Genomic DNA, 15,274 nt, shown 5'->3' with positions numbered 1-15,274 from the left:
TAACGCCTGCGGCCACTTCGTTGGCGGAGGCATAAAATATGAAACAATGCTAAATATCAAAATATTATTCACTTTCTTGTTCATGCTGTGCAGATATAGTTACGAAAGTGAAATCGACAATTAGATTAATACATTTCGAATAATACACAGTGTTGCATCTATGCAGGACTTGTGATGACATTCTGCCAGGTATATACTCACGTCTCTAACTATGATACTTTTTCAAAACTTGTTGACATTTTTTTACTGTTCTTGCCTTTATTTACATTAATATGAATTCATGCTCTCCTTGCTGTCATTGCATCGCAGAATATCCAAATGCTAATCACAATTATTAGTTATGTTGTGAAAGTAGTCTAAGAAAGTGAAATCGTGGCATTTCAAATTGCAACTTAGAAATCAATTTTCAAACAACACATTTGTAATTTTGCAGGGCATGTCACATTCTTCCAATACTTACATTTCAAAAAATAAAGATAATGGTGTAAATTAAGCATAAATTTTCTTCACTTTGGGCGAAAAACCCCAAATCTCATCAAGTTCATCGGAATATTTTGAAATACAAGAAGACATGTATTCAAATTTCCCAAGGTTTGAGGATTTGCAGATTCGATTCAATTCGTTTTGTAATTTATTATGATACAATTGTCACACAAGCACACATTATACCAGGTATTTCTGTAATTATTGTTAGTGTCCTTATTTGCACTTAATTTTGAATATTTCGAATTACCAATGGAAAAACAGAATTCCTAGAATACATTTTAATTTATCCAAAAATGTGTACATACTTACTGTATTTTCTAAGTACAGGCCTACGTGTTCAATCTAAGTAATGTCCAAGTCCAAGTCATTGCATTCTCCCTTCAATGTGGTGCCCTAGTTGGGCAAAACGAAGTAAGCGACAAAAGTGATACTCCTTGTAATGACCAAAATGTGTCTCAAATTTGCAAGGGCATCAATGGAATATCACAATGTATAACCTATTATATCTCTGAGCAAGGTGAGTGTTTGTGCATTAAATTTGACTTGGAAGAAGAGCACATTAGGTGTAATATAAAAACGTCAATTACTCAAATTTGGATGGTATGTCTCTTGATTCCTTTTACCAAAGTAAGGCAGTATGAAATCTAAAGTTCCATTCCATATGCTAATAGGCTCTAATGCAGACATCAGGTTGGCTCATGTTATATACTGTATGTGTATCTCCGCCTTAAAGTTAGAAAGTCCTTTTGCAGACTTCCCTAAATACACCAAACACTGTATACAACTAATGATACTAGTATTTGGATCATGTCTGTGAAATGTCAAAGTCGCAAGATGTGTAGAATTCAAACGATGCACAAGAGTACTACAGCTGTATATGTATTTGTACTGTCGTCTGTGTTCAAGCCACAACAGTAGGCCTACAATATGATTCACTGTTCGGATGTTTGATGCATGTGTCCATCATTTTCCTCCTCCTCGGATTCATCACTCTGAGACTGTTGTACCTCTGTCGTGAGGTTTTCATAGTAGCTGTGATACATCGATGGGATAATGTTGTCCTTGCACAAACTAAGCAAATCTTGCTTCTTTTCCCTTGAGAGGGCGAGATGTTGCTTGTACAACAGAGGCAGACGCATGTCATTTCTTCGACTTGAGCCCGAGACGCGAACTTCTACGAAGTCTTCGTTGAAATCATACTTTATTTTGATGACAGAGGGGTCTGTCCTCTGTACGCGGATCTGACGAATTTTCAACCAGTTGACGGGATTGCCAGCCCTGTCCTTCTTCATGTACTTCACACAGGGTGTTGTCAACTGACGCAGATCAAGGAAGTCCTCTTTCGTCATGTGGGTAACTTCATACCGATTCCTGTTCCTTGCTGTTTGAATAACTGGTATCCACTGGTCGGGGTGATGGATTGTCACTCCCCTTTTGTTCCTTTCGATGCAGGAATGCATCGCGTCACATTCCATTTGAGTATGTCCGCTGATCAAGAATTTATGGTCAATGATGGCAACATTAGTGTGCAGAACTGCATATAGCAAAGTGCAAGCTATAATTCTGTTCCGATTTTGGCCTCCACAGCAGTCAGAAAAGAAACTTATGTGTGTGGTATCAGGATCAAGTGACTGCATGAACTTTAAGAGGCATGAGCCAATCTCACATGCTCCCCGCTTCGCTGTAGTCTCATGCCAGACAAAGCAATTTCCACATGCAGTAGCCTGGTTGTATACAGTGAAATTATACGTAGACATTTTCCGCTTGTAATAGAACGAAGATGTCTGGCCATAGGGTGTAGTCAAGACCTGTTGAAGATCAAAAGTAAAGGAGCTAAAGATTGGATCGATCTTTGCTCGTTCCTTGTCTCTTTGTTTCTCTTCTCTTGCACTTTCCTTTTCAGCAATGTGTTTCTTGTAGTTCTGCTCTTTAACTTCCCTTTCTTCCGGAGTTGAATTATTGAATGAAGCACATGTGTTACATTCATCTTTCTTCGGATGATGAAATCCCAAATTATATTGGGAATTGAAAATGTTTCTATACACTGCGAAGGAAACTGGTTTCGATACAGACGATTCGTACATTGCGTACATCTTGGAAACGCTTAAAGAAGGGTCCAGATATTTCCTTTTTGAAGACGCACGACAGTAATGTGATTCAACAACAGGAAATGAATCAATGTGTTCACATACTTTTTTAACATCTTCTTCTGAAGTTTTGTTCACTGACGGTAACTTTCCCCTCCTGTCTTCTCGTGCAAACGGGCCTTCATACTTCTTCAATGTATACTCAATAAGCTTGGAACCAATTCCCAAAGTACTGAGAAAGAAATGTTTGCACACTCGTTCCCTTTGTGATGTGAGCGGGAGATGGTATTTGTACATGTGACGCACTCGCTTCTGACTTTTTCTCTTTTTTCTAGGTATTGCTTTGGACCGAGAAATATGGTGATGAATAAAATCTCGCTGACGGGTGTAGGAGCCCGTTTTCCAGTAATCCTCGAACAATGTTTTCCTGTCTTCATCAGAGAACTTAGAGAAGCACTTATGGGGACATTTTGTGTTACACTTCTTTCCTATCTTTCTGGCAGGGATTGTTTTATTACGTACAACATATTCCTCTCCCCGATTACGTTTTCTTGACTGCTGTCTTTTCTTCCATTCTTCTGGATTCCGTTTTCTCTTCCTCCCACGTTTCTGAAATAGAAAATAACACATGATTAACTCTTTCTTTCTCCTTGCTACAAGTAGCACACAGAATGTAAAAAGGAAATTTGTTTCATAAGTTTATTGTAAAAAAGTGGGAATATACTGAAGGTTCAAAAATAATCCACAGAAACATGTCAATATGCAAGTGAAAAGTCAATATTAGATATGGGCCATGTTTCGTGAATACAAAGGTACTGTCCTACACTGAACCGTTTAGCGTCTAAAAACGTATGCGTTTTTCAGCGAGTTTACAGACGTAAATTAGAGGTCGAAAAAACGGCACGAGGCAGTTCTCATATTAGTTTCCCTAAAATTCTGCAACAGTAAGTAATAATGATAATAATGATTGATGAGATTTGTAATGCGGCAAATCCACTCTGTAGAATGCTCCACGCGAAAATAGAAGAGTAAGATAGAAAGTAAATTATTAATACAAGGCATGGGTAATCAAAAGGTAGCATTAAAGAAGTGAGTTTTAAACTACTTTTAAAGGACTCTGATGAAGAGCAAAGTTTATCTAACTAAAAGGAGATTATTCCATACAGTGGAACCAGTCTGATCCTTGTGTGCCCCAAGTTGTAGCGAATTTTGGAATTTAGAATTTAGAAACTAAATTTCTGGCGCGTTTGCAATGGACTTGATTGTAAGCTATTGCAAGTCTGTAATTGAACTACAGTACATAACCCGTGTATGAAGAGCCAATCACACTTTCCGAAATAAGCAGTTACTAAGTGTAGATAATGATTTGACAGAGATTTTTGTTGTTGAAATACTGCTCATATTATCATAATTCATGACACCTTTTATATCATATAATCACCTCAGACTGACTGTCTTGAACCTCGTGCATGTTATCTTCATGTTGGGTATGCTGACCCTCTTGATGCTCGAGGGAGTCACGGTCACCTTGATCTTGCTCCGTCTCATTTATTTCATCCTTCGAGTGATATATGGAGACAAGAAGCCAACGTAAGAGCATTATCTGAATATCTAACTGGACTCAGTAAAACAAAAAGAAACAGAGAATACAAAAAGGGGGTTAAATTTTTAGCAAAGTTTTCATTAGCCTTTCAAAAGCTTTGAAGGTGCCTGTGATGACATGTTAATAGTTTTAACTGAAAGCCCATGCTGTCTTCAGGGAACTATGTTATAAATTCACAAATCTATGAATTAAGAATAAAAAATATCGCTTTTATTCAAAACACGGGAAGAGGCTGCTATCGTTCTGCCTGGCTAAATTTGAAGGAGCTTAGTCAATTGCCGTTATGCCATCAGGAGAAATAAGCAAAATGCTAGTACAAGCACAATTGATATGATTGTTTTAATAAGTTTGTGATTTAGAGGACTTATTGATAAGGAGAGCCTTAAAGACATTATGTCCCTTTTGCATTGAATTTGTGTATACAATTGGTGTAAAACAATAAGGTATATAATGAAGAAGACACTGTTACAAAAACCTTTGTGTAGTTTTTAGACCTGTAGGGTCTTCATTTGTGAAGTACAAACTACCGTTATAATTTGAATTTATTTTTTCGAACCTCGAAAAAATATATTAGTCTCTGACACAGTCCTTTTTAATTACTTTTTACAAAATATTGAATAATGTCTTCTATAATGTACATTATGTTCATAATGTGTTTTGTAATTTAAATTACACACAGATAACTATTATTTCAAGAAACAAAACTTCCAAGTGTCTGAGCAAGACTATCTCTCATGCACTGTTTACGTGCATTATTTGAATTTTACATGATTTAACTATTTCACATTTTGAATATACAACCTGCCCACCATGCTCTAGGGTTTACAGATGTTTGGATGGTTTTCTGCTGATCTGCAAAAAGGACGATATGTCTTTAATTGTGTGATTGCTTGTTGTCACACTGATTTATATTTGAAAGAGAAGAAAAAAATCCGTATTACCTTCTGCTGTTCAGCATCATCAAGGTTAAGTGAGACCTCCGGGTCTGGCTGCTCACGGTCGCTTCGCTCTCGCTCGAAGTCTGCATGGTTAAGTGAGACCTCCGGATCTTGCTGCTCACGGTCTCTTCGCTCTCGCTCGAAGTCTGCATGGTTAAGTGAGACCTCTGGATCTTGCTGCTCACGGTCGCTTCGCTCTCGCTCGAAGTCTGTAACATCCTACATATATATAATTATATATATATAATATATATATATATCAGAATCAAACAGAAATTTAATTCTCATAAAGAACTAAACGCAATTTTAATTATCTATAATTAGTACGAGTCACACACAATGCATCAAAACATATCTGGTTTCAATTCCGACACTATTTCCGTTTACATGTGAACGAAGTGTTGAAGATTTCTTGTTTAGTTCTTATGCTATCTGCATTAGTTTGTTCGCAAGAAGAAATCAATATTAGAAATATTAGTTCATTTCCATTGACTTAAGTTTTTGTTTGATTTTGATTACAACATAGAAACATTAGAAATAATCATATGTTGTGGTACAGTCTCTGAAGAATTAGAATAAATATTGACTGGCAATGTTTATCACATTCAAGTTCATGTATGCATGTGTATATTGAATAACGAGCTCCAAGCTTACTGTAAGTCACCATGACAATATTTTTTATGAGAAGTTCATGAAAATAACAATAGTATGTCAAGGTCTGTCTACTATGTCAAGTATGTGAAACCTCACGCGGAATTATTGGTGAACTGTTAGTATTTAGTTTCTTTTTGATATTTTTAAATTAAAGCTTAGACTTAACGTGCTAACTCTTACCTCCCAAGCTTTGCCATCGTGACAACTGCAAGGATCCTTTGCGACAAAATGTTCATAGCAGATCAGCTTCCAACATGTCATACATTCCTGGTAAACTTCACGAGTACATCCTCTATTACAACAGAACATAGGTAGGCCCTGTTGCAGTTCATACAACGACTCAGGAAATGCTTGACTTATATCCAAGAAAGTACCTAAAATGGAAAACAAGTTAACACTCGTTGCCGAATTCCAATCACTTTAACTTTTCATTTATATTTCCATTCAATTGATCAAATGCCTCTTTTTAGTAAAACAACTAATTACTTTGAATGATTCCAAACACATTATCAAATGTCAGTTGCCTTATTGCTCACTTGTGTTTTAAGGGGGCGTGGCTCATTTCCATTTTGGAGATGGCTTACTTCAAGTCTTCGACAACAGATTCATTTTCATGTTTTCACACTAATGAAATTATAACCTCTTCGCCCGATATGTTAGAGAGGACTTGTATGTTGTTTTATCTTACACTTTCAAATCAATATTCCCTTATGACCATGAATTAGGTAATTACGTAGAATGTGACAGCCAACATTGTTTTAACTAACTGTTACCAACTCATGGCTTAAGTAATACATAAAATTATATTTCACACAAATAATACCCCACCGTCGTTACCAAGAAAAATGGGGTAGCACTGGAAAATGACATATGCCACTTATTCATATTAATTCACTTCCAAAATTTTAATAAGATTTTGTTGTTGATATTATAACCATGTGATATTTATTTAACTGTAAGAACGTATACATGAATTCTGTATCGTGTCTGCTTTGCTATCCTGCTCCTTAATTCAGTTTCCGGACTGCATACAATAATAATTTTATTTCACTAGGGTTTGCAGACTTGACATCGAATGGATGGTCATAAATGGAATTTAACAAAATTGTAGATGAATTACCCGAACTTGTGTCGATTTTGTTTTCTTTTAAGACACATACTGTCATACAGTCCCATTTGTAAATGCAATAATATATAATTTCTATTCAAGCAACCTGACCAGTTAAATTCAAGCCATTTACATTTCTCTAATTCCCATAAACTCTGGCACATGCCCATAAAACGGCTGTGCGTTCTGCCAATAATAATTTCTTATCATATATATCCACTATTGATCTTTCATTCAGGCTATTCGCAAAGTATATGTTGGTTGACAATTCTTAATCTTAATTGAGTACCTTTTGGGGTCAATTCTGGTAGAGATGACTCATCTCCACCATCCTCGTCATTAGTATCTGTTCCCACCGCTTCCTCAATAGAGTCTCCAGAAAATTGCATGGGCTCAGTGGCCTGGTAAATGTGGTCCATTCCTTTAAAAAAATGTTACAGAAAACTCTAGCATTTAGTTCATGTTTCCTTTTCAACAAATTATGATAAAAGCAATTGGATAGGTTTCACGAAGTGCTAGCAATTTGTTATCATACGCACTGCTGCTAATTAAGGGGCTTTCACAATCGGTCATGTGATCGCTTGCGATTGCTTGCGATCCTGTACAAAGTATACTATCAAGAAATAATGGCAATAGCGATCGCACAACCAATTGTGAAAGCCCCTTTCCCCAGACAAAAGGGGTAGCCATCGAAAAATTACATGTGCCACTTATTTCCTTTCATTGTCTTTCAAAATGTGAACAATATTTTGTTGGTGATATCATAACCATGTGATATTTATTCCAACTGTAAGAACGTATACATGAATTCTTTATCGTGTCTGCTTGGCTATCTTGCTCCTTAATTCAGTTTCCAGACTCCATACAATAATCACATTTATATCACTAGGGTTTGCAGATTTGACATCGAATGGATCATCATAAATGGAATCTAACAAAATTGTAGATGAATTACCCGAACTTGTGTCAATTATATTTTCTTGTCAAGACATATACTGTCATACAGGCCTATTTGTAAATGAAATAGATATATAATTTCTATTCAAGCAGCATGACAAGTTGAATTCAAGCCATTTACATTTATCTAATTCCCGGAACTCTGGCATATGCTTGTGAAACGGTTGTGCTTCTGTCAATAATAATTTCTGAACATCGTATATCCACTCTTAATCTCTCATTCAGGCTATTCGCAAGTTATATGTTGGTTAACATTTCTTAATCTTAATTGAGTACCTTTTGGGGTCAATTCTGGTAGAGGTGACTTATCTCCACCATCCTTGTCATTGGCTGTTCCCACTGATTTCTCAATTGAGTCTTCAGAAAGTTGCATGGGCTCAGTGGCCTGGTTAATGTCATCCATTCCTTAAAAAAAAATGTTACAGAAAACTCTAGCATTTAGTTCATGTTTCCTCTTAAGTATATTATAATACAAGCAATTGGATAGGTTTGACCAAGTGCTAGTCATTTGTTATCTATTATAATTATGTCACAGGAAGACTTTAGAATACGCAGTAGAATACTATAATGAACCTGTCCCTAAAAGTATTTTAAATAATGCAGATAAATTCTCACGCTCATTTAAATTTATGTGTGTGCTAATTTATATTTATATAAACACACTTTGTTCAGTCAATTCTGCCAAGGACAGCTCGTCAGCATTACGGTAGTTGGTTATGTTCATTTTTATCATATTTCATTGACCAGAATGACTCAAATCCAGACCTGCACTTTGTTGTGATCAACATCCATGGACGAATTAAGCTAGGCAATTACAAATTGGTATAGTGCAATGTGTTTTAATTTTTATTTTAAATTTTCCTTTCCATACCTGGCTTAATCAATTCTGCTAGGGGCAAGTCGTCGTCGTCGTCACCACTGTCGTCTTTGTCACTACCATGTTGTCTGGGCTGGGTTATGTGGTTCTTTCCTGAAAGAGTATGCAACAAATCACTCGAAAACAATGGCAATTTTTAGAATGTTTTCTTCCAGCAAATCATAATACAAGCAGTTCGATAGGTTTGACCAAGCTCTAGTCTTTTATCATAATTATGCTCAGGAAGACTTTAGAATACGCAGTAGAATACTATAATGAACCTGTCCCTAAAAGTATTTTAAATAATGCAGATAAATTCTCACGTTCATTTAAATTTATGTGTGTGCTAATTTATATTTATATAAACACACTTTGTTCAGTCAATTCTGCCAAGGGCAGCTCGTCAGCATTACGGTAGTTGGTTATGTTCATTTTTATCATATTTCATTGACCAGAATGACTCAAATCCAGACCTGCACTTTGTTGTGATCAACATCCATGGAAGATTTAAGCTAGGCAATTACAAATTGGTATAGTGCAATGTGTTTTAATTTTTATTTTAAATTTTCCTTTCCATACCTGGCTTAATCAATTCTGCTAGGGGCAAGTCGTCGTCGTCGTCACCACTGTCGTCTTTGTCACTACCATGTTGTCTGGGCTGGGTTATGTGGTTCTTTCCTGAAAGAGTATGCAACAAATCACTCGAAAACAATGGCAATTTTTAGAATGTTTTCTTCCAGCAAATCATAATACAAGCAGTTCGATAGGTTTGACCAAGCTCTAGTCCTTTATCATAATTATGCTCTGGAAGAACTTCAGAATATGCAGTCAAAATAGTATAATGAACTTGTCCCTGATGTTAATGGAATTGAATATCTGTCAATGATTTTTTTTTTTTTTTTTAAAGAGGGAAATTACAAGCACGTTACTCTCTACCACTTTACCGTAGCTGGGTTTTTTTTCTGTATATACCTGGCTTGATCAATACTGCTAGGGGCAAGTCATCGTTGTCGTCACTGCTGTCGTCTTTGTCACCACGATGAAGCACTGATTCATTCTTGGCATCGGTAGTAGAAAGTTCCTTAAGTGGGCCTTCGAAAAGTTGTCTGGGCTGGGCTGTGTGGTTCATTTCTGAAAGAGTATATCAGAAGAGAAGTGTGTAAATAAATATTGGCAGAGTAGCACAACGTTAACCAAGGTACACAGACCATACGTGTTCTAATTGTTCAGGAAATTATTGCACTCGGTCCTTACACATGTTATTGTTTGAACTATACAATTCTGGTTTTAACAATCAACTTTTTTGGATTCTTATTAAATTTCTTGTTCTACCATTTCAAATCTTATCTTTACTTAACACTGGCCGATGACTTTTGTTTTGAACATATTAATTGTAATACTCACTTTACTCTCCTTATCAAGCTGTGACAACATCTCAGTCTCAGCTAGTTGTATTTCAAATTATTACAATCACATCAACACACCGAAGGTGACTGAGATTAGTTCCATTAATATTGAATCCTTTGTTTTCGTTATCCTATCATTTTAAAGAAATACATTGGTTGATATGGGATGCCCCAATACAATCTCGCACAAATCATTACAAACCTTGTTGGGTTGAATTAGCACGAGGAGACTCCTCTTCTTTTTCGATGTAGGAGCTGGTACTTGGGGCTTCATCATCACTGCAGTCATCATCATAAATTTCCTCAGTGTCTATAATTGTCGCCTTCCAGATGTCCTTCCTCCTTTTACCACATTTCATTGCTATTGTATTCCCTGGTAGAGGAAGTCCGATACATTTCACCTCACTCAGTTTGACGACATTGCGGGATTTATCTCTTTTCCATTCCACATACATCAAGAGGTCAGTTTCAGGTCCAGGGTGAACACCACTGTCACCACTGACGTCTTTGTCACTACCATGTTGTCTGGGCTGGGTTATGTGGTTCTTTCCTGAAAGAGTATGCAACAAATCACTCGAAAACAATGACAATTTTTAGAATGTTTTCTTCCAGCAAATCATAACACAAGCAGTTCGATAGGTTTGACCAAGCTCTAGTCCTTTATCATAATTATGCTCTGGAAGAACTTCAGAATATGCAGTCAAAATAGTATAATGAACTTGTCCCTGATAATGTAGAGTTGTAAAAATGGAATTGAATATCCGTCAATGATTTTTTTTTTTTTTTTTAAAGAGGGAAATTACAAGCACGTTACTCTCTACCACTTTACCGTAGCTGGGTTTTTTTTCTGTATATACCTGGCTTGATCAATACTGCTAGGGGCAAGTCATCGTTGTCGTCACTGCTGTCGTCTTTGTCACCACGATGAAGCACTGATTCATTCTTGGCATCGGTAGTAGAAAGTTCCTTAAGTGGGCCTTCGAAAAGTTGTCTGGGCTGGGCTGTGTGGTTCATTTCTGAAAGAGTATATCAGAAGAGAAGTGTGTAAATAAATATTGGCAGAGTAGCACAACGTTAACCAAGGTACACAGACCATACGTGTTCTAATTGTTCAGGAAATTATTCCACTCGGTCCTTACACATGTTATTGTTCGAACTATACAATTCTGGTTTTAACAATCAACTTTTTTGGATTCTTATTAAATTTCTTGTTCTACCATTTCAAATCTTATTTTTACTTAACACTGGCCGATGACTTTTGTTTTGAACATATTAATTGTAATACTCACTTTACTCTCCTTATCAAGCTGTGACAACATCTCAGTCTCAGCTAGTTGTATTTCAAATTATGACAATCACATCAACACACCGAAGGTGACTGAGATTAGTTCCATTAATATTGAATCCTTTGTTTTCGTTATCCTATCATTTTAAAGAAATACATTGGTTGATATGGGATGCCCCAATACAATCTCGCACAAATCATTACAAACCTTGTTGGGTTGAATTAGCACGAGGAGACTCCTCTTCTTTTTCGATGTAGGAGCTGGTACTTGGGGCTTCATCATCACTGCAGTCATCATCATAAATTTCCTCAGTGTCTATAATTGTCGCCTTCCAGATGTCCTTCCTCCTTTTACCACATTTCATTTCTATTGTATTCTCTGGTAGAGGAAGTCCGATACATTTCACCTCACTCAGTTTGACGACATTGCGGGATTTATCTCTTTTCCATTCCACATACATCAAGAGGTCAGTTTCAGGTCCAGGGTGAACACCACTGTCACCACTGACGTCTTTGTCACTACCATGTTGTCTGGGCTGGGTTATGTGGTTCTTTCCTGAAAGAGTATGCAACAAATCACTAAAAACACACAGGCAATTTTTAGAATGTTTTGTTTCAGCAAATTATAATACAAGCAGTTCGACAGGTTTGACCAAGCTCTAGTCCTTTATTTTAATCATGCTCAGGAAGACTTTAGAATATGCAGTAATAATGGTATAATGAACTTGTCCCTGATAATGTAGATTAAATGAACTTTCAATTTCACGCTCACTTATCTCTACATAAGTGCTAATTTATGTATATTACACACCCTGTTTAGTAAATTCTACCAAAGGGCAACTCATCAGCATTACGGAAGTTGGCTATGTTTATTTATACATTAAATTTTAATTGACGAGATCGACTCCAATCCTGCAATTCGTTGTAATCAACATACCTTGAAGAATTAAGCTAGGTAATTTAAAAATGGAATTGCATATCTGTCAATGATTTTTTTTTTTTTTTTAAGAGGGAATTTACAAACACGTTACTCTCTACCACTTTACCGTAGCTGGGGTTTTTTCTGTATATACCTGGCTTAATCAATACTGCTAGGGGCAAGTCATCGTCGTCGTCACTGCTGTCGTCTTTGTCACCACGATGAAGCACTGATTCATTCTTGGCATCGGTAGTACAAGGTTCCCTAAGTGGGCCTTCGAAAAGTTGGCTGGGCTGGGCTGTGTGGTTCATTTCTGAAAGAATATGCAATAAATCACTAAAAACACTGGCAATATTTAGAATGTTTTCTCTCAGCAAGTTATAATACAAGCAGTTTGATAGGTTTCACCAAGCTCTAGTCCTTTATTATAATTATGCTCAGGCAGACTTGAGAATGTGCAAGTAAAAATAGCGGGATTTATTACTTTTCCATTCAACATACATCAACAAGTCAGTTTCAGGTCCAGGGTGAACTGGATGAGTGAAACATACAAGTATTTGAGTACTTTTAGAGTACGGTAATTGGGTTAATAGTTTCTGCCAAACTTCATTTCAGTTATTTGCTCTAAAATTAATAGATATTAATCTGCATTCATGCCAAGGAATAAACACATAGATATTCCGTTTAACTTTAAATTACATTTAGCCACTTAGCTGCATACTAAAGTACATCACAAATGTTATAAATATTACAAAATTATTACAAATTAAAAGACGGAGCGAATAGCATTCTTATACATCATGACATGGAAATGTCATATAACATTCCCCTCCCCTAACATTTGAAATTGAATATATCCGGCAACAAACGATGGATCAATTTTAAATGGCATTTTCACCCTTACCATCAGACTTGTTCTCCAGAGGCCCTTCCATGCTGACGTCTATATGATTGTACTGTGAGGCTTCCAGTAACAGTTAAATGGTGTCCTAAAATGATTTAAGAGGATACAGATACAGAAGATTTACATATATTTGATATTTTATATGGAATTCACGAGCCCCCTGTAAATCTGAAAATGGTATAGATCTAAGGGTTGTCCAAAAGGTCAAGTAAAGAGGGTAGTTTTCAGGGCAGCTGGACATGTCATGTACGCAACGTGAATACTGAAAACGGTATGAAATTCAGTCATAATGGCTGTCCAAAAAATTGTATATTTTTGTGCTGTTACGTACTTACGGTCCACTCCAGTGTCATTTTTTGTTTTGTTAAATGCAAATGGACAAATGGATGGGTTTACGCAATGCAAATGACGTTTTTTTAGAAAAATAGAATGGTGTTCCACGTCTAGATAGAGATCTAGACAAACTCAAACTACAGTAGATCTAAAGACTTAGCATATTATTGAGGTAGTGGCTATTCTTGCGACGAGTCATCGCTCGCACAGCCACTGACTTAGCCACAGTCGGTATTTTGTGTATCGCGAGATAGCTAGCGATAGACGAGTCTACTTGTCTAGTCTCTAGTAGAGGCATAGATCAATCTACTCGTGAAATAGGCCCCATCACTACAAATACATATGATATGGGACCTTACATGCTGATCGATCATAACTCTCTATATCAAATTACTGATCGCGCTCAGAACCAACAGATGTGAATTGTACAGACTACAGCTAGGGCCTACAGGATTTATACGGCAGTGGGGCTGGTGAGCACAGTATCATAGATCTACTCGTGTTTACGACCCCACCAAACGGCGTTTGCGCGCTGTTACCACATTGGTGGGGCTGATATCCACCGTGCATCTTAGTTTTATATAACCCTAAACCTAACCTATCAATATGTCGCGATTTCCTTAACCCTCGGCCTTGAATCAGTCTCCTACATGTATATCAGGATTTCCCCAACCCTACCTAGGCCGTGAGTCTGCCTCCTTATCGCGATCTTCCTAACCCTAGGCCGTGAATCTGTCTCTTATATCGCGATGATCGATTCAAGTAATGGGGCCGGAAACACGATTTTGCCTCTCTAACGTTAGAATCTAGAAATATTACCTAACGCTAGATCTAGATTTTACACAAAATAATGAATGGGGCTGTGCGAGTGACGTGACAATGTAGGACTTAAGTTCGAAGCCGATATCGACCCTACCCGTGATCCGATCTCGCTCAAAATTTGGAAGACTGACTTGATGTTTGAGAACATTTCCTGCGAGTGTAACTTATTTAGATCTAGATCTAACCACTAGTGTTAGGTCTATCTAGAGTCGAGCCTCTAAATGTTAGGTCTAGAAATTTCGTGAAATTCTACTCGGGAGAACATATATTATGAGCATGGATACGAAACTAAATTAGCGCCCAAACTAACATCTAGATCTAGGGTCTATACATATCTATACATATCTATATTCTATAATATTAAAATTATAGACCAGATCTAACTTTAGTCTCAGACTAGATTATAGTCTAGGTCTATCTAACTACTTACTAACTTAGATCTAGAGTTTCTAGATCGAGGTCCAGCAAATCTAAATTGTAAGTAATCCTATGAGAATCATGCTGCTAATTCTACAAAAAAAAAAACCCAACAGCAATTAAAATAGTGTTAACATAAAGTCGTCTAACTTAATTAGATCGGCATTATCGTGAAATAAGTCCCCAGTCCATTCACTGCCGTTTATTTCGTCAGTGCTGTTGCCCGTTACCCGCTCCCATCGACTTTGTATACGGAGCGAGCGCACGAGCGAGGTGAGTGGTGGCTGATTTCACGATTTGGCCCTTAGATCGATCTAGATCTACTAAGGTTTATCCTTACCATTTTTCCGATTCGTCTGAACTCTGACGTTCGTCGTCGATCACGGGTAGATCTACGGAGTATGAGATAGTTGACGTCCTTCAATTCAGCAGTCCAATGCAATTAATGATATCATATTGAAGTCAATTTTAATACCGGTAGACTCTGCGTACTAACCGT

The 15,274-nt window shown here is 36.9% G+C and overlaps 1 protein-coding gene across 2 annotated transcripts; it reads right to left on the bottom strand.

Annotated features, from left to right (window-relative positions):
- Nucleotides 1-246: 246 nt before the first annotated feature.
- LOC139741341 (uncharacterized) lies at nt 247-8,875 on the bottom strand. Of its 2 annotated transcripts, XM_071651921.1 has the most exons (7): nt 8,705-8,875; nt 8,110-8,238; nt 7,166-7,297; nt 5,949-6,142; nt 5,118-5,333; nt 4,015-4,131; nt 247-3,182 (listed from the first exon to the last, which is right to left on the bottom strand). In XM_071651921.1, exons 2-7 carry the CDS (start codon nt 8,234-8,236, stop codon nt 1,419-1,421), a joined length of 2,550 nt encoding a protein of 849 aa, XP_071508022.1. In that variant the 5' UTR covers nt 8,237-8,238; nt 8,705-8,875; the 3' UTR covers nt 247-1,418. The 2 variants fall into 2 exon arrangements, with proteins under 2 accessions (XP_071508022.1, XP_071508023.1); XM_071651922.1 differs by lacking the exon at nt 8,110-8,238.
- Between the last annotated feature and the right edge of the window lie 6,399 nt (nt 8,876-15,274).

Source organism: Diadema antillarum, unplaced genomic scaffold (assembly GCF_040938485.1).
Source record: "Diadema antillarum isolate AM-2024a unplaced genomic scaffold, OU_Dant_1.0 seq00000921_RagTag, whole genome shotgun sequence".
NCBI classification, from domain to species: Eukaryota; Metazoa; Echinodermata; class Echinoidea; order Diadematoida; family Diadematidae; genus Diadema; species Diadema antillarum.
Note: the sequence above shows the minus strand (reverse complement) of the source record. Positions and strands in the feature narration are given on the sequence as shown.